Source organism: Eptatretus burgeri, chromosome 11 (genome assembly GCF_056783735.1).
Source record: "Eptatretus burgeri isolate ZD-2024b chromosome 11, Ebu_testis_v1, whole genome shotgun sequence".
NCBI lineage: Eukaryota > Metazoa > Chordata > Myxini > Myxiniformes > Myxinidae > Eptatretus > Eptatretus burgeri.
In genome coordinates, this window is record NC_140971.1 from 64,679,189 (window position 1) to 64,706,902 (window position 27,714).

The 27,714-nt window shown below is 44.6% G+C and overlaps 1 protein-coding gene and 1 long non-coding RNA gene across 4 annotated transcripts in view; one reads left to right on the top strand and one right to left on the bottom strand.

Moving 5' to 3' along the window:
- The window catches only part of LMBRD1 (LMBR1 domain containing 1), a 188,590-nt gene extending 182,463 nt beyond the window's left edge, over positions 1-6,127 (bottom strand). For all 3 annotated transcript variants that reach the window (XM_085846692.1, XM_085846693.1, XM_085846691.1), the window contains exons 1-2: positions 5,883-6,127; positions 3,436-3,612 (exon numbers count right to left, since the gene is read on the bottom strand). In XM_085846692.1, coding sequence (XP_085702818.1) covers positions 3,436-3,612; positions 5,883-5,954 — 249 coding nt within the window. In that variant the 5' untranslated portion in view covers positions 5,955-6,127. The remainder of the gene's footprint in view (positions 1-3,435; positions 3,613-5,882) is intronic.
- LOC147017241 (uncharacterized) lies at positions 5,813-27,714 on the top strand. Its single transcript, XR_015049410.1, has 3 exons — positions 5,813-6,077; positions 11,019-11,115; positions 25,081-27,714. It is a non-coding gene; the product is annotated as an uncharacterized LOC147017241 (long non-coding RNA).

A 27,714-nucleotide genomic window follows, 5' to 3' on the forward strand; every position in this document is an offset into this window, starting at 1 on the left:
CAAGGTACGACACTTTCAACTCCACCATCCGTAGCCAACTCAAGGAAAGGGGGTTCTATGGTAGGAGACCCAGGAGGACCCGACTGTTGAGAGAGAGAGAGACAGAGAGACAGAGAGACAGAGAGACAGAGAAACAGAGAGACAGAGAGACAGAGAGACAGAGAGACAGAGAGACAGAGAGACAGAGAGACAGAGAGACAGAGAGACAGAGAGACAGAGAGACAGAGAGACAGAGAGACAGAGAGACAGAGAGACAGAGAGACAGAGAGACAGAGAGACAGAGAGACAGAGAGACAGAGAGACAGAGAGACAGAGAGACAGAGAGACAGAGAGACAGAGAGACAGAGAGACAGCCTGACTAGAGTTTTCCAAAACACACCTGAACAAGCCAAAATCCTTCTAGAAGAATGTCATGTGGACAGATGAGACCAAATTAGAGCTTTTTGGTGAAGCACATAATCTCGATGTCAACAGAAAACAAAATGAAGTATTCAAAAAATAAGAACACCATCACACCTGGAGTTTGGAAAAAGGCATGTGAAAGATGCTGAGCATGAGACAAAAATTGAACTCTTTGTCCTGAAGGCAAAGCGAAACATCTGGCGGAAACTGAGAACAGCTTATCACCCATCTAACATCATCCCTACAGTGAGGCATGGTGGTGGCAGCATCATGTTATGGGGATGCTTTTCAGTGGCAGGGAGTTTGCAATGACAAAGGGAAGAAGGAATGGAGCCAAGTACAGGCAAATCCTTGAGGAGAACCTGCTTCAGAGTGCAAAAGCCCTGAGACTGCGGCAAAGTTTTACGTTCCAACAGGACAACGACCACAAGATGCAGGCGAAGCAACACTGGAATGTCTTCAGAACAAGAACGTGAAAGTCCTTGAATGATGCAGCCAAAGCCCAGACTTCAATCCCATTGAGAATCTGTGAAAAGACTTGAAGATTGCTGTTCACCAATGACCCCCATCCAACTTGACAGAACTTGATAAAATCTATAAGGAAGAATGGGAGAAAATCCCCAATTCCAGATGTGCAAAGCTGATATAGACATACTCAAGAAGACTCGAAGCTGTAATCACTGTCAAATTTGTTAAAATTTCAAAAAACATGTTTTCACTTGGTCATGATGGGGTATTTTGTGTAGATCGGTGACAATTTTTTTTTTTTAATTTAATCCATTTTCAATTGAAGCTGTAACACAACAAAATGTGAAAAAGTGAAGGGTGTGAATATTTTCTGAAAGCACTGAATATAAAACGAGCTTGGTCTCGGCATGCCTGCGGGTGTGCATGCGTCTGTCCGTCTGTACATCCAGCTGTCAACGCAGGTCCTAGTTTTCATAAAAGGTAAATCAGAAATCATTAGATCATTAGCTCGTCTCCCACTGCCCATTCATTCCTCTCTTCTCACATACAAGGAATCACAATTCCAAGTTCAATCCAATCCCCATCACTTGAGGCTTTCATAACGATATCCTTTGGAGACATGTCACATCCTACGATAGTCTTTGACCAAACCACAGTCCAGATAGTTATCACAAATAGATAAAGGAAACCTGAAATGACTTGTTCACCTTGAAAAAATTTTTTTTTACATCAATGCATGCTAGATGGGTTCAGAACAGAGTTGAACACTTGCTCGATGGATAAAGTGCAGTGACATATACAGAATCAAACGAGGTGGCTCATGTTTGTTCTGCTGCCATGCAATCGATCTGGTTCATGTGGATAGGAATCAACCTTACATTCAAATCACTGAAGACTTTGTGAAAGAAACATCTTATTCCTTTCGAAGGGTTAGTCACCAGCTTGGCATTTTCCTTTACAATGAAAAGTTGAAGCGTTGCTCCTGGTGGCAACTCATCAATCATATCCGTGCTTCAAGCATCATGGGTAAAAGACAACTACCCTCATAGCAATGCTGGAATAGGAAGCACGTCTGCTTTCATTCAAATTTCAAGGTTGAACATTGAAGACGACAAAAACAATTCCTTTGTAATGAATATTGATATTCAAGGTTAAAACTGCCCTCATGCATTTGATAAAATATATTTTTTTTTAAACTCGCATTAGTAGCTGCCGGGCCCCACCTGGACATCCACATCAGGATGCAAGAGGGAAATAAATGTTGGTCAAGAGAACCATTTAATTGCTTGCAAATAGCAGGTTGTAATGGTTGTGAACTCATCAGATCTCTGTTAAGTGACTTTCCTCAGCATTATCTAGTAGTTTTAATATTCTCAATCAGTAATCATTGAAATTTTTTTAATGGGAGAGAGGGGGGGGGGGGGGGGGGGAGAGGAGAACAAAAGAGCAGCGTAAAGATTTGGGAAGAGAACAGCTCAAAGGAGCCAGCAGGAAAGGGCCGAATGCTCTGCCAGTGCTGAACGATTCCGTTTGATCACCACCTGACTATTGTTTTTGCCCTGCAGAGAGAGAGAGAGAGAGAGAGAGAGAGAGAGAGAGAGAGAGAGAGAGAGAGAGAGAGAGAGAGAGAGAGAGAGAGAGAGAGAGAGAGAGAGAGAGAGAGAGAGAGAGAGAGAGAGAGAGAGAGAGAGAGAGAGAGAGAGAGAGAGAGAGAGAGAGAGAGAGAGAGAGAGAGAGAGAGAGAGAGAGAGAGAGAGAGAGAGAGAGAGAGAGAGAGAGAGAGAGAGAGAGAGAGAGAGAGAGAGAGAGAGAGAGAGAGAGAGAGAGAGAGAGAGAGAGAGAGAGAGAGAGAGAGAGAGAGAGAGAGAGAGAGAGAGAGAGAGAGAGAGAGAGAGAGAGAGAGAGAGAGAGAGAGAGAGAGAGAGAGAGAGAGAGAGAGAGAGAGAGAGAGAGAGAGAGAGAGAGAGAGAGAGAGAGAGAGAGAGAGAGAGAGAGAGAGAGAGAGAGAGAGAGAGAGAGAGAGAGAGAGAGAGAGAGAGAGAGAGAGAGAGAGAGAGAGAGAGAGAGAGAGAGAGAGAAAGAGAAAGAGAGACGCTTCAACATTGCCCTTCGTCTTAAACTACAAAACAATAATCACACGAGGAAATTGTGTTTAACTTCACAACTGAACAAATAAAATAATGGCCATAATCGCTTTTGACAAAATAATATGTTGAGTCATACAAATTATAAACCAACAACTACCTTAACTCTTTGAACCCTGAACTCCTTGGACTTTTGGATCCCCCAACCTGGGCAAGCTGATGAAAAACAATCCGGTCACTCTGCTACATTGAGGTTTGAATCGCGGTTTGTAAACTGTCCGCTCTGGTATATGGAGGCTTGAATAGCAGCTAATAAAATGACCACTAGGGTTCAAAGGGTCAAATTTACTTCAACAAAATAAACAATGGCTTGGATTTATACAAACTTATGGATGATGAGAGAGGCATGAAGACATAATTGCTCATAGCACAGCTTATCAATTCGCGTAGAGACTGGTGTTTGGTATTCATAGGTCCTCACCTTGTACTTCCCATTAGAGTTCTTCATGTAAGACACAAGAAAAATATCCACAGGAAACAAGGCTGCAGTCATGAGAGCAAGAGACAGGCACAGTATGGCTGTTATGGTGGAACACATCTCGCTTTCGTGCCAGCTCTGGTAGTATCGGATGTAAAACCATGAGAACGCCAAGATTGCCTGAATGGAAGTAGCAATGAATTAAAAGTTTTCATACAGCTAATGCTTACCATGGCAGTGTAGTGTGTCACAGGTCTTTCATGGTTGTTTATTATACATTTTACAAAAACTTAGGTCTGCGAGTGTTCAAAGTTACACAAGGAAAACACAGGGAACTTGGATGCAGGAGGAGGCCATTTGGTCATCAAGCCTGTACATGTACATTTAAAATCACCAGACGTGGATGGTGTTGGGGTGTTTGGGATAGAGAAGTGAAGAGGAGAATGGTGGGGCAAGTACAGATATCACCAGTGTTAGCGCAAGTGCGCGCGCGCACACGCACACCTGTAAAGCAACTGACCATTTCTACTATCAATGCAGGCACCTCTCCATCCATATGATTCTAGATACACAGAGGTACCAGTTACCTATCCAACTCAAAAGGAAGGTACATACAACATTTCTGCAGAGAAGAACACACAAAGAAGTTTGTCTGCATTCATGAATTGTACTCAAAACCGTTTGATGTTGAAAATCATACAATATCTTATGGGATTGGGAATGTCATGAAGTAAAATTACTATATTTGGTTCCTTTCCCCTCTCCCCAGAGTATTATCCTCAGCCGTGGGGTGGGGAGTGTGGGCGAACTTTTCTGAGTCTTTCCAGATACGACTCCACAACAACACTACACAACTCCAAGATGCCCCTTGTGTATTTGCCGAGGGTTGGTGGGTGGGATTAAGGGGTGGAACTACATTTTTGCAAAAATTAAAAACCTCCAATTTTTTTTAATCCCCAAGGAGGTCCTCTCTCGATTTGATAAACAATGGAAATGCCAACAAAGGACCTGCTTGCGGATACCAACAATAATGTTGAATCCTCTTGATTGTGTGCACATCACAGATTGTTAAAAGAGTTGGTTTACAACCAGGGGCGAGTTCATTTTATTCTGGGACGGAACGTTGTAGAGACATCGAGATTAAAGAGAGCTTCCAACCCCAGCCCCTTGCCCCCAACGCCTCCAACCCCAGCCCCTCGCCCCCAACACCTCGCGTCCAACCCAGCACCTCGCCTCCAAACCCAGCCCCTCCAACCCCACGCCTCCAACCTTCAACCCTCGCCCCCAACCCCTTGCCTCCAACCCCTTGCCTCCAACCCCTTGCCTCCAACCCTTGCCTCCAACCCCTTGCCTCCAACGCCTTGCCTCCAACCCCTTGCCTCCAACCCCTTGCCTCCAACCCCTTGCCTCCAACCCCACGCCTCCAACCCCACGCCTCCAACCCCACGCCTCCAACCCCACGCCTCCACCCCAGCCCCTCCAACCCCACCCTCCAACCACAGCCCCAAACCTTCAACCCTCGCCCCCAACCCCACGCCTCCAGCCACCAACCCCGCCGCCCCCAACCAGACTCCAACCCCCAACCCCCAAACCCCAGCCTCCAACACCGGATTGCAAAGCTCGGTCAGGAATGTTCAACAGAATAAAGCTTCCACCTGACTGGAGCTCCACACCTGCACAGCACTGTAAATGGGCCATGTGACTGTTGTTGGCCAACTCACCGTCAGCTGCCGTGAGAACGAGGATAACCCACCAGCAGAGCACAATGAGCGGTTTTAATCACCACTTTCGCTGGAATAAACGACTCCATTTGTCGGCAGTGCAATAACAGGTTAAACGCCCTTTAAAAACTCGAACACCATTAAATACCAAAGACGAGTTTATTCATCTGTGGAGAGTCTTGTCTAATTAGACAATTACACGAAACTCGAAGCAGGTGATTTATGGAAATAATATTTACACTCGTCCACCGGTGATCACGTCACGTACAAGGGTGGACAGGGGGAAAACATGGATGGGAGGAGAAGAAATATGGATGGGAGCGTTGGGGGGGGGGGGAGAGAAGATCGATTGTGATGAAGGGAATCGGGATTGGGCGGCAGCAATCATGGATCAAGAGAGTGAGGTGACGGAATGTGGATGAGGGTAGAGGAGGGGAGGAGGAACAGGCTGGGATATGTTAAGAGGAGGGTTGTACGGTGCTTGCGAATGCACAGGAGAGATAAACTGGAGGGGGAAAGGCGGGAAAGAATCAGTTCGACGTTCGAGAACGAGTGAAGCACGAGTCGGGAGATTGAACCAAAACAATGGGAGTACAAGCTCGGCCCAGGAAGCTTTTCTCGTTTACCAGTCACTTCCAACATATCGGCAAAGAGCGAACGGTGCCTTGAACCCGTCACGAAGGCCCCGCAATGATTTCGTGCGGTGAAAAGGATTGTAATCGGACCTACCAGCAGTACCAAGCTGAAGGAAAGCCACCCAGGCCAGCCCAGGAACCCGGAACCAACGGATTCCGCCGCCATTGCCGGCTCTTGTCACGTGATGAGCCGGAGCAAGGTCCGCTTTGCCCGCGCTCACGGACGGTCACCTGTCGAGAGGACTCTTCATTTTCTCCTTCATTTATAACATTTTCACCCATCGATTAGGTGACGTCTTCTTGAAGAACAAAACGATTATAGTGTGTGTGTGTGTGTGTTTTTGTTTGTGTGTGTGTGTGTGTTTTTGTTTGTTTGTGTGGTGTGTGTCTGTGTCTGTGTCTGTGTCTGTGTGTGGTGTGTTTTTGTTTTTGTGTTTTTGTTTTTGTGTGTTTTTGTGTTTTTGCTTGTGTGTGTGGTGTGTTTTTGTTTGTGTGTGTCTGTGTCGTCTGTGTCTGTGTCTGTGTGTGATGTGTGGTGTGTTTTTGTTTTTATGTGTGTGTTTTTGTTTTTGTGTGTGTGTGTTTTTTTGTGTTTTTTATGTGTGTGTTTTTGTTTTGTGTGTGTGTTTTTGTGTTTTTTATGTGTTTTTGTGTGTGTGTTTTTTATGTTTGTGTGTGTGTTTTTGTCTGTGTGGTGTGTTTTTGTTTTTATGTGTGTGTGTGTGTGTGTGTGTGTGTGTGTGTGTGTGTGTGTGTGTTTTTGTTTTTGTTTGTGTGTGTTTGGCATTCATTGAATACTAATCCCTCAAGACAGAGACGGCTCGTGCACTGTCCCCTCAGATATTTGGGCACATAGCAAAACGTGGCAAAGGACACCGGCACATAATGGCTACAACTTTTTCAAGTGTAGCTTGTAATCCAACTACCCGAAGATAGCCGGCTTAAGCCCCCTTCGTAGTCCTCCTCCCCGAAAGGATGCCATGCTCTGTGCTGCAACCCTTCGTCCTGCAAAAGCAAAGGACCAAACCCAACGGGGATCAAACCTAAAATTCCACAACACACGTGTTACAGGTGTGGACTTAAACCTGGGATCACTCTTTTAGAATTACACGAAAATGTAATCCACGTTGCTTTGGCTGATCCCCAAGTGTTGCACAAAATTTTACCTTCTTCCTCCTCATTCTTCTTCGTTATCGTCATCGTCGTCATCCTCCTCATCCTCGTCATCCTCCTCATCGGCCTTGGCCTCCTCGTCCTCCCCGTCGTCGTCGTCCTCCCCTCCGCCTCCTCGTTCTCCCCCTCCTCGTCGTCCTCCTCCTCGTCACCCTCATCGTCATCATCGTCCTCCTCGTCGTCCTATTCCTCGTCGGCATCATCGTCCTCCACTTCCTCCTCCTCCTCCTCCTCCTCACTCTCGTCGTCATCGTTGTCCTCCTCGTTGCCGTCCTCCTACTACTTGTCGTCGTCCTCCTCATAAAACATCTTCTAAATGGCTGCTCTGCTGCAGCAGGCACAAAATGGACCCTCCTGGTGAAATTGTCGACAACTCGACTCCATTCCTGAACCAGTATATATAGCCTTGATGTTGGTGACAATTGCAGTTTTTTAGGTCTTCAATCGGCTGAGGTCTTCCTTGGTACACTCTATCCTTCAGGTAACCCAAAAGATAGAAGTCAGTTGGGTTGATATCCAGAGAATGGGGCGTCCATTCAACATCTGTCCTGGAGACGATGTGATCACTGAATTTCTATTGTAGCCCCTGTATTGATTGATCTGTTGGAAGTGTGAAGTTGGGACTCACACTTCCTGTTGTGGGACTTAAACCTCTTTATCATTCAAATATAGCGGACTTATCTGGGACTAATCTGGTCTTGAACTTCTTTCTGAATCGTGCTCGAGTCTGTTTAAATGTCTTTGTGGAAAAGTAAGACTCCGTTGTTCAATTGTCCATGAAGCCTGGAGTTGGCTTAGCAGTTAGGGTGGCTGGCTTCAGATATTAGGGTCCTGAGTTTGAGCCCTGTCTACCGTTGAATTAACACCAGGTGGGGTTGACTCAGCCTGTCATCCTTCACTCAGCCTGTCAGTGTACTGGTAATAGGGGTGCTGCATCAGCAGCAGAGCTGTGCCCTTGGCCAATGATGCTACCTGCAGTCTTGTGCTGCACATGACGGAGGAGGAAGGAGGAGTTCAATTGTCCATGCCATCTTTGAAATGATCAGGATGACTCTGATGCTTGCAGTTTATTCTCCAAATGATGCTTCATACAAACCTGCAATGGAGAAAAAAAAATTATTAAAAAATAAAATATTTCACATAACTTTAATTGGGTTGCGTTTCTTATGAAACACCCTGTACCTTGTTCATACCGCAATGTGGTGCCATGCCAAGTGGTGTTCCATTTTGAGCTCTGCCGAGCAACCACACTTACTTTTCTGTCCACACCGCTTGATATCTTTATACAGTTTTATGATGGCATACCTACGATTCGCTATGGAATTATGAGTAAATAATAACAACCATTCCTTTTATGCCATTAGGTGCATCAGGCTGCTGAGACTAAGGAGTGCAGTCCTGAATTGGTCGCCACTGTGACGCAGGATACTTGAATGGCTTATTAGCCCAGTAAGCTGGTACTCATTTTTCGGACTTCTGAAGGATGACAGGTTGAGTCAACCTACCTTAATGTGTGAGCCAGGCCACACGTGATTAGAATATTGAGCACAAAAGCTTCATTAATTTTACAGGAATGGCCTATCAGCCCTTATACAGAAAACCCAATTCTTAAGTTTTTCAAGGTCAGCCAAGGACCCTTAGTGCCCATTTGAAATGGTGCCGAAAGTCACTTTTGTTTAGACATTTGTGCACAAATGTAATTTTTGGTAAATGGCATCCTCTTGTGAGCCTCTTTCAGAATAACAAACTTAAGAATGTGATTAGGTCAGCTTAATGAGCTTAAGAATACCTCTAATCAGCACTAATTATGATTTTATGTCGACTTTCAAGCACAAGATTGAAACATATCACAAATAGAAGGTGAGTGGAAACAATAGAACATATCACTTAAAAACGCATACAGGTCAACCCAAGTGTTTTAGGAATCAATTGAAGGCGGTGAAGCGTGAAAGCTTCACGTAAAATACAATGTGTTGTCAATAAATGTACATCAGCATCCTACTAAAATCTGGAATGGATTAATCCACTTAGGCTAACCTGTATGCATCCACAAGACATAAAGGCTAACCTGTGTGCATTCTAAAGACACTTAGGCTGAACTGTATGCATCGTTAATCCACTTGGGCTGACCTGTATACATTAATCCACCTCGGCTGACCTGTATGCATTCTTGGGATACTTAGACTGACCTGTATGCATTCTTGGGATACTAAGGCTTACCTGTATGTGTTCTTAGGATACTTAGGCTGACCTGTATACATTCTTAGGATACTTAGGCTGACCTGTATACATTCTTAGGATACTTAGGCTGACCTGTATACATTCTTAGGATACTTAGGCTGACCTGTATGCATTCTTAGGATACTTAGGCTGACCTGTATGTGTTCTCAGCATACTTAGCCTGACCTGTATGTGTTCTCAGCATACTTAGGCTGACCTGTATGTGTTCTCAGCATACTTAGGCTGACCTGTATGCATTCTTAGGATACTTAGGCTGACCTGTATGCATTCTTAGGATAGTTAGGCTGACCTGTATGTGTTCTCAGCATACTTAGGTTGACCTGTATGCATTCTTGGGATACTTAGGCTGACCTGTATGCATTCTTAGGATACTTAGGTTGACCTGTGTGCATTCTTAGGATACTTAGGCTGACCTGTATACATTCTTAGGATAGTTAGGCTGACCTGTATGTGTTCTCAGCATACTTAGGCTGACCTGTATGCATTCTTGGGATACTTAGGCTGACCTGTATGCATTCTTAGGATACTTAGGTTGACCTGTGTGCATTCTTAGGATACTTAGGCTGACCTGTATGTGTTCTCAGCATACTTAGGCTGACCTGTATGTGTTCTCAGCATACTTAGGCTGACCTTTATGTGTTCTCAGCATACTTAGGCTGACCTGTATACATTCCTAGGATACTTAGGCTGACCTGTATGTGTTCTTAGGATACTTAGGCTGACCTGTATGTGTTCTTAGGATACTTAGGCTGACCTGTATACACTCTTAGGATAGTTAGGCATCTGACCTGTATGCATTCTTAGGATACTTAGGCTGACCTGTATGTTCTCAGCATACTTAGGCTGACCTGTATGTGTTCTCAGCATACTTAGGCTGACCTGTATGTGTTCTCAGCATACTTAGGCTGACCTGTATGTGTCTTAGGTGATATGTTCAGTATTGTTATTCACTTGTCTTCTATTTGCGATATGTTTCAATCTAATTAACATCATGATTAATGCTAATTAGAGGTGCTCTTAAGGTCATTAGGTTGACCTAGATGTTCATTGTGAAAGTAATTCTCGATTCACAATGACAACTAAGATACATCGATATGATTTTCAGATTTTTCTGGGCAGTCTTGATTAAAGCTTTGATGAAAGTATATTGGCCTCTCATGTTTATGTTAATCATCTTTAATTGATTCTTAAGACACTTAAGCTGACATGTATGTGTTCATAAGTGATATGTTCTGTATTGTTTCCACTTACCTTCCATTTGTGATACGTTTCAATCTTGTGCTTCAGAGTCTAATTCAAATCGTAATTCATGCTGTTAGAGGTATTATTAAGCTCATTAAGCTGACCTAATCACATTCTTAAGTTTGATATTCTGAAAGAGGCTCACAAGAGGATGCCATTTACCAAAAGGACACCGAGGGCCTTTGGTTGACCTTGAAAAATTTAAGAATTGGGTTTTCTGTATTATGTCTGATTTATTCCTGTAATATCAATGAAGCTTTTGTGCTCAATATTCTCATCAAGTGTGGCCTGTATACATTCTTAGGATACTGTATACATTCTCACATTCTCACACTCACATTCTCACACTCACATTCTCACACTACCTGGTGCACTACTATTTCAACGGCCGAATAGGGGCTCGAACTCAAGACCTTAAGATCCCAAGCCAGCCACCTTAACCATCAAGCCAATGTCAGGCTCGCTGTGGAATTAATTTCCTGTTACTTGGGATTTATCATGTTTGTGATTAGATTCTAGCTGTGGAGTGTTTATCTTCTTCTTTAATGGCCACCATTATAACATCCATCCACAGGACGCCACACCCATTGATGAATCAACCTGCCTGTGAAACACTGCATTGACAGTTTATAGCTGGGTCGGGATTCAAACCAAGGCTAGACAGCTTAGAGGTGAGTGTGTACCTCTAGATCATCCTGCCAGCCCAGCTACAGAGTGTTTATAAAGAGTGTTATATTGTCCTTATACAACTTTTAACTTTAATAACTTTGGATGTACACATGATTGAAGGAAACTGTAAATGGCATATGAAAGCACAAGTCAGACAAGTTGTGTTCTTTTAGAGAATACAGATCAAATTTCGAGGTTTCAACATGATCGCTATTTCTTTCATAATACATCGTTCAATCTGATTTTCCAAAAAAATTCTTCAGTTGCTGCCAAGTGGTTTCATGAATTAATTTGTGATCCGAGCCCAAAGTTCATCCAAGGAATGTGGTTTTGAAGAGTAAACAGTTTCTACCTGACAGTGTAAAAAAAAAAATCAAATAGTGCCAGACCATGTGAATGAGGTGGCCAAGCAATGCACGACTTTTGAAATGAAGTATGAATGGCAAGGCCTTTTGCACATGCGCTGTGTGAGTGTTATCGTGAGTCGTTTCTGCTCGCTACATCGACAGTTTAAACTGCCGTTACAAGCACAAAATATGTAATTCAAATCATCTTTGAAATAAATTTTAAGCATTTAGACGAAAGAGTAGAATTTCATGATGGTTAACCATAATTGTTCTGTTCCTTAATGCAAATCGGACTCACGGAAATCCTACATATATATATATATATATATATATATATATATATATATATATATATATATATATATATATATATATATATATATATATATATATATATATATATATACATACATAATGTTATCCACCAGTCTGTCTGTCCATCTGTCCTGATGTTTGTCCGTTTAGGGTGGGGCCTCAAAATCAAATTGCCACCATTTTGTTTGCTCACATAGCTCTGAGACTCCATAGGCATCTGGTGCACAACAAGTTGCCTGCATTGATGCTGCCATTACGTGGTGGGTCTACACGTGGATATTTGGTGAGACGTGAAATGAATGCGAGGGAAAAACCTTCGGAGTGTAGGCTTTATTTCACTTGATTGAAGCCGCTTCTACAGACACATCAGGGAATACATGTGCAGCAAGGAATACATGTGTAGCAAGGAGTACAGGTGCAGTCGATCACCGCAAAATAAATCAGCAATTAGCACGGAGTCCGGTATACTCTCAATTCTTACCATTCAACGAGCACCAAGTGAACCACCGCCGTAAATGACAATGCCCCAGGGACAATCCCACCGACCGCGTGGAATCTCAGTTTTATCTGTCCCGTGTGCGAGCCGCGCGACATGTGATCACGCGTCACATCCTTCAATTCATCACATTCTCCCCGTCTTTAAAATGTAACTAGAGGCTCAACTAACGCACCATGATTACTTCAACGCTATAGGAGTATACATTTCAAGCAGCGCGAACTATTTAAACTACCGAAGCATACATTCCAAGCAGTGAGGATTATTTTGAGTTATAGGAGCATGGTAAGGTGCCATCGAGGGATGCCGATAATCCCCTTTACAAATCGAGTCGGCGAGGGGGTTTTATCCGTCGACCTCTCTGGGAGTAAATGGTGGTTTCACTTGAGGGAGGCTTCCGATCCTCTTGGGGAGCCTCGACTCGTGCCGGGGATGACTTCTCGATCGCTCTTGGGTAGAACGCGGCAGCTCCGTCGCCACCATTCCCGGGTGGAGTTCCTGGGGGGGGGGGAAACACCTGGGGAGGGAATGTCAGAGGGAGGAGTACCAGATGGAGGAGTACCTGCAGGAGGAGTACCTGCGGGAGCCAGATGGCGAACCGACAAAGTGGTCTCCCTGCCATCAGGAAGTCTAACATGAACATACTCTGGATTAGCATCGATGAGTTCGACCTCCTCCACCATTGGTTCATACTTGCTTTGTCGTACCGGGCGTTTCATGAACACTGTTCCAGGATAGGTTAGCCAGTTGGGCACCGATTGGCCGTCAACATAACGTCGTTGGTGAGTAAACATTCGTTCGTGAGGAGTAGCATTGGTGGATGTACAGAGCAAAGAGCGTATGGAATTCAGAGCGTCGAGTAGGGTAACCTCCCACTGCTCGGGGCCCAGTCCTCTCGATTTCAGCGCCAGGGTTACGGCTTTCCAAATGACTCCATTATACCGTTCCACCTGCCCATTACCCTGTGGGTTGTAACCCGTCGTTCGACTAGTTGCTATGCCGTGCTCAAATAGGAACTGTTTTAGCCCGGCCGACATGAAACACGGCCCTCTGTCTGAATGTATGTACGACGGTTTCCCAAACATGGCGAAGAGGTCAGAGAGACATTTCACGACAGTGCCCGAGGTCATATCCGAGCACGGGAATGCGAATGGGAACCTTGAGTATTCATCAACAACAGTGAATATGTATCTTTTGTCTGTCTCGGTCGGCAGGGGTCCTTTGAAGTCGATATTTAGTCTCTCGAAGGGAGAAGTGGCCTTGATCAATCTGCCAGGAGCCGCGCCATAGAATCTGGGTTTTAGTTCAGCACAAGCAGGGCAGGAAGCATTCATTTGTTTAATATCTTTGATAGAATAGGGAAGGTTTTGTCTGCGCACAAAATGTGCCATTCTGGTTACCCCCGGGTGGCACAGAGACCCATGAAGGTCTTGCAAAGCCCGACTGATTGTCGCCGAACAGTAGACCCCGAGAGAAGGTGTCTGCAGCAGGGTTTTCCCTCCCGGGCCGATAAACAATGTCGTAACTATAACAAGCTAGATCTATCCGCCATCTCATTATTTTCTCGTTCTTAATTTTCCCGTTATTTTTCCCATCAAACATGAAGGCAACGGATCGCTGGTCCGTGACGAGTGTGAAGTGGTTGCCCAGTAAATAATGTCTCCATTTACGTAAGGCTTCGACAATAGCGTACGCTTCTTTCTCTATCACCGAGTGTCTCTGCTCGCTTCCAGAGAGAGTTCTCAAGAAGAACACGACGGGTCGTCCGGACTGATTGAGCGTCGCGGCTATCGCGTGATCGGAAGCGTCCGTTTCCACCACGAACGGCACCGAGCTGTCGATCGATAATACCACGGAATTACTGATATCGTCTTTGAGGCTGTGGAAAGCTTTTACAACAGCGACATCTGGTGGGAAGTTTTTGCAATGCACTAGGGGATGTATTTTCTCGGAGTATTGGGGAATCCATCTAGCGTAGTATAGTCTAGAAGCCAAAATCTGTAGCTAGCCTAGAAAATAGGTTCGCTGCTGATTTCATGTTAGAATGGTGCAACTGGTGTTTTTGAAGAGTCTAGCCATGACCAAGTCTAGTTCCACTTGTTGCCAAGTCTGCATCTGAATATTATGGCCGCCATGACAGTAATCAAAATGGCCGCCATCAGATTTAGTCTTTTTCTTACTGCAAATTGTACTAGCCAGAAATTTGTCATGATTGTGAAATACTATGTAATCTGACACGAGGAACACTATTTTGTGCTTTATTTTTGTACTGGATCACAACTTTTCACATAATTGACAACTTAAAGACGAAATTGAAAATGCACATACGAGCAACAAATGTGAAAAAGAAAATGTTTAGCACTATTGATGGAGATGGGTTTACAGTCAGTCAAAGGTTATTTCAACAGCTGTCAGATTCTTTCTAACACAAAATTACGTTGCTATGCAGAAGAGAAAAGTGTTGTGAGAACACCCAAGTACAATTTTCAGAGCTATTGATCGGCTTGTACACTGAACGGGTTCCTACAAAGGGCTTTGCATCCACATGCTTTCGTGCAAGGCAGTCCATTCCGTGTACATTTGCACCGTCGAGTTGAGCATGACCCACGGCATTTGCATGTCGTCAGTTCTACAGAGTAAGCAGTAATAGGCTGTGCAGTCATGAGTCGCGGCTGAAATGTCTCGTTGCCATCTTTGATGACCTGTTCCCACCCACAGTTCTCAGGTGCAGGTAGATGTGGTTCAGATTCCAAGGCTCTTCTCCACACAAAAGTCTGGTAGTGTGCTCGCTTGATGTGTAGAATCAGAGCATCGCGAGTTGGAGGCAGATTCTCAATAGCTTTGGTCAGACTGAGAAACAGATCACATCTTACTCGCTGAATTGAGTTATCTTGTCCATGAGGGTCATAAAGCCTGCAGACAAATGACTCAGCATCTGCAATCGCACTCTCATCAGGAATTTCCTCTTTGCCTAGGTTATTCAACAGGTGGGAGTTGTTTTGAAAGACAGCCCATGCAGAGCGCTTCGCAATTCCAGCAAACTGGCTTGTGCTGTCTGAACCTGTCACTGCATGAAATGCCAGAAGTGACTCCCTCTGCGAATCTGGGATATTGATGGAGTCAATGGGAATGTAGTGTTGCTTTTTGGGTGTCCCTGCATTCATCCAGAGAAAGGGACTGAGATGCGACTGATAGGCAACAAGGAGAATGAGGACATCAGTGTCCTGAAGCCACATGAATAATGTCTTGGCAGATGCTCAGAACTTTGTTCTTGGTATCTGTCTCATCCGCTTCTTCATTGTCCATCTTGTCAGTGCTGTCACCACCACAAAGAAGCTTTACAAGCATGTACAGGGTTTCAGGTACAATTCGCTCTGCATTTTCTGTGTTCAGTCCACCGATAATGCTATGGCCTGGAGAGTGTTTTACGTCACTGTAAATCTTTATGCCCACTCTGAAGATCCAGCTAAGGATTTCGTTCTCATGATGAGGCAGACTGCACTGGGCCAATTCATCTTCTTCAGAACTTTCACCTTCTTCAGATAAATCATTCACGGCGGTTCTCATGGCAAACTTTGTCACAGTTGAGGACGCAACTATGAGGGGTTTTGTGACATCCAAAGGCTGCACGAATGTCACCTTGTCACTACCAAAGTGAACCTCCACTTTCTGCTTGAAATTGTAGCTTTTGTAGGCTCCAGCCTCAATTCCAAAATCATTCAATAACAGCATGCTGTAGTGTTCCCAGATGTTTTTCAGGGTAAACACATGTCCCTTCTGCAGCTCTTTCTCAAGCTGGTTCATCACATTTCTGAAACAGATGCTTTCAGGAGACTGGTTTTTCTCTCCACTCTCCTTCAGCTGCCATCAAGTCTGAAACACCTGCAAACCTGTGACGCATGGTGGGGTCAAATTGGGCCAAACTAAGCATCCTGGATGATGTGTGATCAAATTCAACATTTGTCAGGACACCAGCTTTCCCAGGAATGTCAGTCTGGCAGAAAGCGCATTTTGACCAATCCATAGCGCTGTGCGCGGATCTTAGTGACTTTGGGTCATGGTATTTCTCTGAGGAACCTGATGTTGTGGGTATCTCTTCTGCGTAAGTCACAGATTGTAGCTGAATCCTTGACTTCAGTCTGTCTATTTTTTTGTGCGTGAGTAAAGTCACTATAGCAGAATTTGTGCCATTGAATCTTTTCGACGTGCTCCGGTACAGAATATTTTCTGATTCTTGAGAATGAGTCAACATATTTAGCGTCATTATATTTCTCTCTTTCTTTGCAACATTCAGCTACAGTTTTCACACCAACGATTGTAGTCTTTCGAAGTGGCGTTGACTTGCTAGTTTTTGAACTGTCCTGGCAAATAAAGCATTTATTCCAGTCTACATGCTCTTCTTCTTCTCGATCCCTTGAACCCCCTGTGAGAAATCTTGCGGCTTTCATTTTTCAGTTAGTCCTGGGTAACAGAAAAACACACAGTTATGTAGTTTAGGTTCATTTTATAGCAAAGTTGTAAAATTCATTGATTGTGGTTTGTATAATCAGACATTCTAATTCGAGCCTGAACATTTCTTTAAAAATAATATAGTGAAAAACAAGTCATATTATTTTTAGAAAATGGATGGAGCAATTTTTTTTCTATACTCCCATCAGCTCAGGCATGCTCAAAAACATGGAAATCGACCCTAATTTTGTAATTTCATGTCAATTTGCGGCGGAAATATGACGAAAAGTGTATTTAATGGCGACCACTTTGTAAACTGTCATGGCGGCCATACTATCCATATCCAGAGTTGGCAACAAGTTGATTCACGTTTCTGTGTGTCTGGACAGTCAATTTACACCTGTTGCACTATTCTAACACGGAATCAGCAGGGTCGTACACTATTCTGCATTGGGCCTCCTGACTAGTAAGCGAACATCCAGATCACCCGACGCATTGTCTGCAGGTCATGAGGTGGGGGTAGCTCCCGGAGTGGGCGCAATCGTTCAGGATCGGGCTTTATCGTGCCGTCGGCTATTGTGTAGCCGAGAAGATTAATTGTCCTTGCCGAGAATACGCATTTCTCATAGTTGAGGGTCAGATTATATTTTCTAGCAATGCTCAATAATCTGTCCAGATTCATATCATGTTCCCCCCGATCCTTACCGCACACCGATCCTTACCGCACACCGTGACATTGTCCATGTAAACAAAAGTGTCTTTGAGGTTTTCATCCAAGATGATGTGGTCCATAACTCGTTGGAAGCAAGCTACTCCATTAGTGACACCGAACGGATTCCACCTGAATTGATAGAGGCGTCTACCTGCCTGGAACGCGGTGTAAGGTTTGTCTTCCTCTCGAATGGGAATTTGATGATAGGCGCTTCGCAAATCGATGGTGCTTAATATTTTGTAATTGGCCACGCGTTCGACCATCTCGTCTATGCGCGGCAAAGGGTAGGCATCGAGTTGGGTGAAGCGATTGACCGTTTGAGAGTAATCGACAACCATTCGTTTCTTATGGTTCTGGTTGGTGGTCACCAACACCTGCTCGCGCCATGGCGAATCGCTCGGTTCTATAATACCTTCTTCCAGTAATCGTTTGGTCTCAGAAGTGATGAAGTTCATATCGGCAGTGGTATATCGTCGCGATTTGATTGCTATCGGTTTACAGTCCGGCGACAAGTTAGCAAACAGCAGGGGGGACGATACCTCTGTGGTGGTCAGAGCATTTAGAATTAGACGAGGTTTGCTTCCTCCAAAGGGTATTTCGACGCTCGCGTGCTGCTTGAGGACATTATGACCCAGAATTACATCTGCGCATAAATCAGGAAGCACCAGTACCCTTACATCCCGATGCGTGTACCCTTTTACGTCCAACTCAACATTGCAGTACCCTCGTACGCGGGACTGTAGTGATGTGGAGGCCATGCATACCGTATTGTCTGTCGGGTGGATCTTCCATTTCCTGCCCTTCACTAGCGAGCTGTTGACGAAACTTTCAGAGCCACCGGTATCAATCAGCCTCAGCCATATGCCCGTTAATTCGTACGTTGATGATAACTTTGGATAGATTCCCCGGTGAAGCTGCTGTTACTTTCTTTTGTGAGTAGAGAGTCGCAGAAGTGGGTTTATTTCTTCTAAGAGTAGATTTGCATACCCTGGCATAATGCCCTTTCTTGTCACAGTTCATGCATGTGGCATCCCTGGTGGGGCATTTGTTGCGGGGTGTCTTTTATACCCACAAAAGAAGCATTTACCAACCGAAGTAGTTGCTGAGGAGTTTGTCGAGGTCTGGGTATCCGATTCCTCGAGTTTATCTCCATCCTCAGTGTCGGAGGTGCCCCGGGGGGTTCCTTGAGTTTCCGCCGTAGCAGCGTTCATTAGCAACATCGGTGTCCCATATGACTCAGATTGCTGCTGAGCCGTAGCCATAGCTCGGGCCTGGTCAGCTACCATTTCAAGAGTGGGTTGTGCTTTCTCCAGTAAGTGTTGCCGAATGGGGGCTGACCTGAGCCCTTGGATGAACGCCTCTCTGGTCGCTTCTTCTCGGTGTTCCTCGGCGGTTACTGCCTGGAAACTGCAGTCTTTGCCCAACTGCCTCAGAGCTTGCAGGAACTGATCGATTGCCTCCCCGGCTGCTTGCCTGGGTGTGTTGAGAAGATGTCGTATGTATACCTCGTTCTTGCGCTTCACGTAGAGCGCCCGCAGCACATCGATCGCTGCGTCGTAGGTGTCACACTCCGAGAAGAGCCTGAATAGACTGGGTGAGACATGGTTTACAAGTGCGGCCAATTTGTCGGCTCCCTCTTCAATAATGGTCAGATAGTGTGAGAAGGAACGGAATCAATGCGACCATTTCATTTCTGAGTCAGTAGCGTTTGGGTCTGCATCGAACCTCTCTGGCTTGTAGATCTTGTCCATCGTCGGTTGAGGGAGCCGAAGGGATCAAGTGAAATAAATTGAAATGAATGCGAGGGAAAAACCTTCGGAGTGTAGGCTTTATTTCACTTGATTGAAGCCGCTTCTACAGACACATCAGGGAATACATGTGCAGCAAGGAATACATGTGTAGCAAGGAGTACATGTGTAGCAATGTATACACGTGCAGTCGATCACCGCAAAATAAATCAGCAATTAGCACAGAGTCTGGTATACTCTCAATTCTTACCATTCAACGAGCACCAAGTGAACCACCACCGTAAATGACAATGCCCCAGGGACAATCCCACCAACCGCGCGGAATCTCGGTTTCATCTGTCCCGTGTGTGAGCCGCGCGACATGTGATCACGCATCACATCCTTCAATTCATCACAAGACGAGTGTTTCCTTCAAAGAATAAGGTAAGTGGCTTGTTTGTGGGGTCTCGGGTGTTGTTTTACAAATACCAAAAAAAAATTGCGTGGTTTAAGGCCTCAAAGCTCTGAGGCCTAAAACAATAGGCCTAGTCTTTGTCATTGATGACTAATTTTTTTTTTGAAGCAAGTTATGCATTTCATAGCATGCCTGACATTAAAAGCTCATTGATTCTATAAAGAATGAAGATGGATGGTTTAAAAATCACGTTAAGATCGCTTTTAAAACCACGTTTTAAAAAATCGCGTTAAAAAATCATTTTGAATGGATCTGGTCTGGCACGATGCAGGGAGTTGGTGAGAGGGGAGATGGGGAGAGAGAGAGAGAGAGAGAGAGAGAGACAGACATACAGAGAGAGAGAGAGAGAGAGAGAGAGAGAGAGAGAGAGAGAGAGAGAGAGAGAGAGAGAGAGAGAGAGAGAGAGAGAGAATTGAAAGAGAGAGAGAATTGAAAGAGAGAGAGGATTGAAAGAGAGAGAGGATTGAAGGGGGAGAAGAAGTTGTTTGCATTATATTGTTGGTCTCATTTTACACTATTCGGATGTTCCACAGGTACCAGGTAGTCTATTATATAATGCGAACTGTGGTGTCTATCCATGCATTCAGCTGTCTCCCATCTCCGGCGGCCACTGTGTTTGAAAAGCTACGCATGCAGGCAAAGCTCAACATTCAACCAGAAGAACAGGATGATACCAAACAGGATACATTGTCAATGTATAAATACAATATGGAATGTTTTTTTTTTAGCAGTGCGTTAAGATACAACCTGAGGATTATCACAAAGTTGAAGAAACAATGTCAGCGTTGGTAATAATCGTAGCCTATATTGAAAGTCTGTGAACAAAGGTTGCAGCGCAAGGCGATCGTTTAATTCAAGAAGAACCTCCATTTAACATTGTGACCGAAAAACAACATTTAAAAATTACCCCTGTGTGGGGGTGACGGTCATCTCTATAATACCAAACGTTCTCAATGTTCAGTTATGACCGAAGACTACCGCGCATCTCGACTGCGCAGTTTGGTTAAAGATGACTCGGCATTTTGGCGTGCGCGCACACGCACGAAATTATATTTTGAAAATAAATGCCGACGTTTACATTTCGGGTTTTGAAACTTTTGCACCTTCGGTGGAAAATGTATAAATATACAAGGTCAGCTGCTATGTAATGACACCATTGACTAACTTTTACCATGCCCAGTAGAGAATATATAGCCTCCTGAAGGTAGGGCAGTTTTTGCAAACTTTGAAGTCACGTGACGCGAAAACGAAAGCGAAATTTGAAAATCCGTCCTGACCAAATTTAGATATTGTCCCATACATTCATATGCCACAATCAAATTCAAGATCGCTTGAGAAATGGTGGAGGAGATAGAATTTGAAAATCGTCATTTTCGCAACTTCAAGGGCCTCGTGACCTTGACCTTGACCTTCGGTGACCTTGAAAGTCATACCATCGTGTACGTCTCATCGACCTCTATCAGGATCACTAATGACCAGATCTCCCGCTTCAACTTCATTGTGAACGGACGGACGGATCAAAGGACATCGACACCCATATTATTAGGTCATGCTCGAAGAGATGACCTAAAAAGTATATAGCACAGACATATAGAGAGAGATGGAAGGTGGGGAAGGGGAGGGAGGGGAGGGAGAGAGAGGTCAGGGTGGGGATAGAGAGGGAGAGAGGGAGGTGGGAGAGAGAGAGAGCGGGGGGGAGTGGGAGAAATGGAGAAATAGAGGGAATGGCATCAACCTAAGAAGTGTGAGACAGAGGGGAGGGGGAGCGAGAGAGAAGGAGTGCGGTGGGAAGGAGGGCGAGGGATAGAAGAGAGAGAGAGAGGGAGGAAGGAATAAAGAGGAGTGGAGATAGTAGGGGGAGAGAGAGAGGATGGGGATATAGAGGAGGGTGTGGGGGAGAGGTTTTCTTCTGTATCCATCCTGTCCACTCCATTCCTCTCCACCCCAATTTTTTTGTCCAAGTCTCCCTTTATTTTATCTTCAACTCCAATGACATTGATGTCCCCCTCTCTCTACTGTTCTTTTTGTCCTTTTGTGTTCTGATCCACTTAGTGTTCTAGCTCTTCAATGTACTAGTAGTAGCTCTTCCACGAGCCTCGACTATGTAAACAAAAGAGGAAATTTTCTGTATGTACTATATGTGTACATGTCTGAAAATCATAGAAGAAAACAAGGCCTGGCAAATCACCAAATTTTGCATACATGTTGGTATCATGCAGGATCAGGTCATAGATACAAAGAAAAAAATCCCAAACCCCTTCCCCCCTCCCCATGAAGGTTTGGGGGAAGATGACTTTTAATTTACTGACCCATACTGCAGATTGGGAATTATTAGCCATGGCACAAAATATATTTGTCCCACCTCCCGTACTTTCTAATCACACAGTAGCGTTGTGAAGAGTAGGCGAGCTATCGTCGGTACCCTGGCCAAATTCCAAATTCCTGCCTGAACCTACAAAGGGCATCGGTTCAGTGACACAGCCCCGCCCACAGCCAATGATGCTACTCGCAGCCTTGTGCTCCATACAAAAGAATACGAAAGAAGTTCCCCCTCCATGCCCTCCCTCACCTCAAATGGCCGCACTGCTGATACCGCACGTGAAAAGGCTGAATGCCTAAACTCGGTGTTTGTAGCTAAATCTTTTGTCCGAAAACCATCACTTTCTGTACCCACCTTACCCAGTCGCACCCAGCTGTTCCTGGACTCTGTGTCCTTTTCTCCTGACAAGGTGGAGAGCTTGCTGTCAAATGTCGACTCAGATTCTGCAACAGGTCCAGATGGCATCAGCCCACATGTGCTAAAAACCTGCTCCTCTGCTCTTGCTCACCCTCTCTCTGTTCTATTCACCCTCTCATTTGATCAAGGTCATCTGCCATCTGCTTGGAAATCAGCAAACATTACTGCCCTGCATAAAAAAGGTGCAAAAACAGATCCCTGCAACTATTCAGCCTTCTCGCGATCATCAGCAAGGTTATGGAATCCATCATCGCTTCAGACATTAAATCCTTCCTCTTCTCCAATGGCTTGATTTCCAATCATCAATTTGTATTCAGACCAGGTCAATCTACCCTGGATATGCTGCTTCTGCTCTCCCAACAATGGATGGAGGTACTCAATGCCAGACATGAAATCAGAGCCATATCCCTCAACATATCGCATGCTTTTGACATGGTCTGGCACCCCTGCCCTGCTCACTTAACTCTCTTCCTATGGTATCCAAGGACATCTCTCCTTATGGTTCACAGATTTCCTCTCCTGTCGCAGCCAACGTGTGGCCCGAAATGGAGTTCTCTCATCCCCTCTTCCTGTCCAGGCTGGAGTTCCTCAAGGCAGCGTTCTGGGCCCTGTTCTTTTTCTGGTTTTCATCAATGATCTCTCTTACTCTCTGTAAATCCACCCACTGTTGTACCATCTGTCATCCCTCAGACCGGCAAACCGCAGCTTCTTCGCTCACTGCAGATCTGGATAAAATCACAAACTGGTCCAACACATGGAACATGTCTTTCAATCCTGATAAATCTCACACTCTCACTATGTCTCTCCGAAAGGACCGTTTAGAAAATCACCCCCATCCACTTTCTCAACAATCCTCTGGAAGAAGTCCTTTCATTCAAGCTTCTGGGTCTCACTATCTGCCATGACCTTTCCTGGGAAAACCACATTTCCAACCTGGCCTGCAAAGCCAGTTGCCGACTGGGAATCCTCTGTCATGCAGTCCTTCCTCGGCCCACCTGAGCTCCTGACCACATACAGAGCTTTTGTCCGCAGCCTGATGGAGTACTGCTCTCCCATCTGGGCTGATGCTCCTGCCTCTCACCTTCCTCGGCTTCATGCTGTGGAAACTAAAGCATTTAGGATCATTGGTATCTCCCATGGTGAGGCTGAGACTTTGGGCCTCTCACTCTCTCACCACAGGCAGGTTGGTGGTTTTTCTGTCTTCTTCCGTCCCCTCTCTGGTCTCGCTCCCTCCCCTTGCTTTGTCTGCGATATGTCCCCACCATATTTCCGCAGGGCGCTCAAGGTCCGCCAACAACCCCTTTCTGGTAAAACTACCAAATTCACGAATCACTGCTCACCTTCACTCTTTCATTCCTCGTTTGTTTTTCTACCTTTGGGATAAACTCTCACACTCTCTTCAATCCAATTTTTCCCTTCAAAACAGCTGTTCACCACCATCTCTTATCTTCCCCCATCCAAAACCTCGATCTTTTCAACCCCAAACCCACCTCATTCAAATTCCCTGCTTTACTTCCTGAAAGTCCCTCTAATCTCCATCTTGTATACCCCGCGTTCCCTGCCCCCATCCCTCTCCCTTCCGCAGATCTCCGAATCTCTCTGTTCCCCACTGTTTTGGCCTCCCCTCTCCTACCCCTCTTGTTTCATGCCCCCCTTGTTGTCCATAGTGTGTTAGCTCTCATACGAGCCTCGACACTTCATACAAAAAATAAGAAAAAAAAGAAGATCAGGCTTAATCAAGGCCACTTCAAGGTCTACCTCCACTTAGTTTTCCACACAAATACATGTTGGACCGGAAAAGTTTAACTTTCACAAGTTCTCAACATACTCCCTCGCAACTCAAACACACTTGGCCCAATCGGTGTGGGTGTGCTTTAAGGCCAGCTACATAGAAGCCTCTGGGATGAGTACGCAGCCATTTCAGGACATTGACCTTCACTTCCTCATCACTACCAAACTTAATGGCACTCCAAGTAGTATGGAGGCAAGGAGCAGATTTTTTTTTCACTTTCATTCAACTCCAGAAAGTGAAAGCAACAACCATGATAAAATCATTCAATGTAACCCCCCCCCCTCATCAATTATAGGGTGTTGGTCACCCCAACAACCTGTGTGTTTGTCTCCCAGGGGTTATTTAGTGCAAACACCACCCTAAAATGTCATCACTGTAATAAATGGGATCTCGTCCACATCAATGGCTGCTCTTCCCTTATTATTTGGTTAGATTGTTGCTCATACTTTCACGCATGCTACCCATATGCTAAAGTATGACATTTCAGCATAGTAAGAGTTATCTCCCTTGTTTAAGTGAAATTCGCCCATTTCCCACACCGTCGACCCCTACTCACAGTGAAATGCAACCGCTCCAACACAAATGGCCACACTGGCTAAAAAACAAAAAAAAATCACAGTTTTTTTCAAAAAATAGAAACCCTCTTGGATTTACTCTTACCAAATAAAAATATTAAATGCCTTGTAAACATGTTACAATAAGGAATTGGAATAGTATACTTTTTGAAATGATGCTACAAAATCTTTCTGCCATGTTATTAAAATCGTTTTTATTGCACTTTGCACTAATAAGTAGGTATTTGAGAGAAACAAGATGGTTTCAGAGTGAATATGGAAGAGTAGGTGAGCTACACTGAATTTTATTATTATTATTATTATTATTATTCAAAAGTTGATGTTTTTTTTTGTTTGTTTCAGGTGAAACATGAACGAGGTGAGAGCAGTATAGCCAGTAGCACTCCTTCTAGTGAAACGTCACTGGAACACTCTGACAAAGTGGAAAAGCTGTATATTGTGTCAGAAAACTGGAGGAAGTTTAAACAAAGGAACACCTAATTGCATTGAAAATGTTAGAGAGGCGTTTTCAATAAGAAAAATACACAATGACAGAAACTTCAGTGACACCTTGGAGCTCCTTCATTTAGTAGACATTGACTACACTGAGTTAATGGGCCAAAGTGACACCAAAAAAAATTGTGATGCATCATTCTGCAGTAAAACAAGCTTACTCAGAATTCAGAAACGGGCCAGCAAAGAAGATGAGACTAATACTGTAGCCATTGCTCCCACCAGCAGACTCCCAGGAGCATGTCTCCCGGCATGAGGTTCCCACAGTACAATGATACAAATACATCCTTTGTCAGATGAGATCCAACATTAGGAACAAACATTTTTGCACCAAGTTCAGACCACATTTTTGGAAGAGATTATAATATCCATTGTAACTAAGGATGAAGCAGTAAAGTGCAAAATAACTAGGCTTGACTTCATAGCATGTGGGGCTCAGTACCACTCATCCTATTTGTTGAAGTGGCAAAGAGAATATGGGACAGGTGGTGAACAAGTGTCCAAATCCCACAATGTGAATGATTCGAGAAACCCCTTACTGAGCTGGAGAATGGCTTTGCCCAATGTCACATCTCTATGAAGCCTGGTGTTGGCTTAATGGTTAGGGTGGTGGGCTTGGGATCCTAGGGTCCTGAGTTCAAATCCTGCTTGGCTGTTGAATTAATACTAGGAAGGGTTAACTCAGCTTGTCATCCTTCTGATGTCGGGAAAATGAGTGCCAGCTTGCTGGTATCCTGTGTTGGAGTGGCGTCCCATCCAAGATTGTGCCCAATAGCCAAGGAGACTGCTTAGGCAGCACCAACGCTCTGCACAGAGTATGATCCCAATGTAGCTGCTGAGACATCCTACTCGCCTCAAAAGCTGAAAGAGAAGCTAATGAGCCATTATGGAGATGAAGTTTGGTTTGTCCAACAATTCAGCAAAACAAAGTCTCTTTTTGTGTTTTCTGCTGCTACAACAGTGTAACCTGCAGTCAAAGCTTTGAACAAATCTGCAGACGGTCTTAAAGATATGGCTGTTGAAGAGAAAACACTGTACTTTCAAATGATATACCAAATGATGAGGAATTCTTCATGAGTGCATTGTGTCACGTTACTTCATGGATAAAGTCTGATTTCGAAAATATTTCTTGTCAAAATGGCTTTGAAGGAATCAATGAATCAATGAAGCAGATGCGATGGACATTGTGCCCATTAGCCTGTGCTTGCTGTTGAGGATGATGTTCTCTGGTTTTGATGACCAAGACTTGGAGACTCATGAAAGCCAGACACAGAGTGACAGAAGACACTCTTTCTCAGCTTTGCTCAGCCCATTTTGTTTGCATATTCTAAGTGGAAGAAGCTGACACCTAAACACATAAGCATACGTCTTGCTGTGCACCAAGTGACAACATCAAAAGCCCTCCTACAATTCCTGCATGCATGTAGACATTGTGTCAGATATGAAAAAGTGCAGTGAATTGACACCAGCATCGCACAGCATCAGTGGTATCGTTTTTGCACAAATTATAACACTTCACACAATTTAGTACCTTCACGATTGGTACCATTTTCTGCAGACAATGTAGACATATTAGAATGATGAAAAGGGTACTTTTTGATGGAATACAAATGGTAGTCTTTCAGAGGGGTCCAGCACCCAAGGTTGAGCATGGGCGCAATGCCATTTCTCAAACTCGTGTTTTGAAGTCATTGTTTGATGAGTTCAACTTCCTCAAGATGATCAAAAGCTCTGGTTGTCATCAAGGTTAAAGGCCTCCTGAGCAGTTCTGTGAACATGGTCAACACCACTACTTTCAGGAAATGGAGGGCATTGCTGATGCAGCACACTCCCTTGATAATTTCTGGTTGATGTGCAGACCCTACTCATGAGATGAAAACAAACAAAAACTTCAAGCTTCAGCAGTTTTCAACCAGAGAACAGCAGTGGGAACCACTGAGGGATACTTACCGATCACCCCAGCCTCAGGTTTAGCCTCTGATTGTGACACATTTGTGGACTGTGATTCAACGCGACAAGAGAATAGCTCACCGACTTCTTCATTTTGCATACGGCAGCTTGGCTGCCAGGTAGCTTTCATTTTGTTGGGGCACAACTATGCTGCTGATGCTGTGCTCCTATATCAATACACTGGTACTCATTTCACTGACCTCAGAAGGATGACAGGCTGAGTCAACCCCACCTAGTGTTAATTCAGCAGCTAACAGAGCTCAAATTCAGGACCCTAAGATCCCAAGCCAGCCACCCTAACCACTAAGCCAACACCAGGCTCCACAGGTTTGGTCAATACCACTGAGTGTGGTGAGAAAAGTGACGACATTGTTGTGACACCGCTGCACCCGACATATCCAAAGAAGTGACAGCACTTCCCCGAAGTTCAGCAGTTGTGTGTGTGTGTGTGTGTGTGTGTGTGTGTGTGTGTGTGTGTGTGTGTGTGTGTGTGTGTGTGTGTGTGTGTGTGTGTGTGTGTGTGTGTGTGTGTGT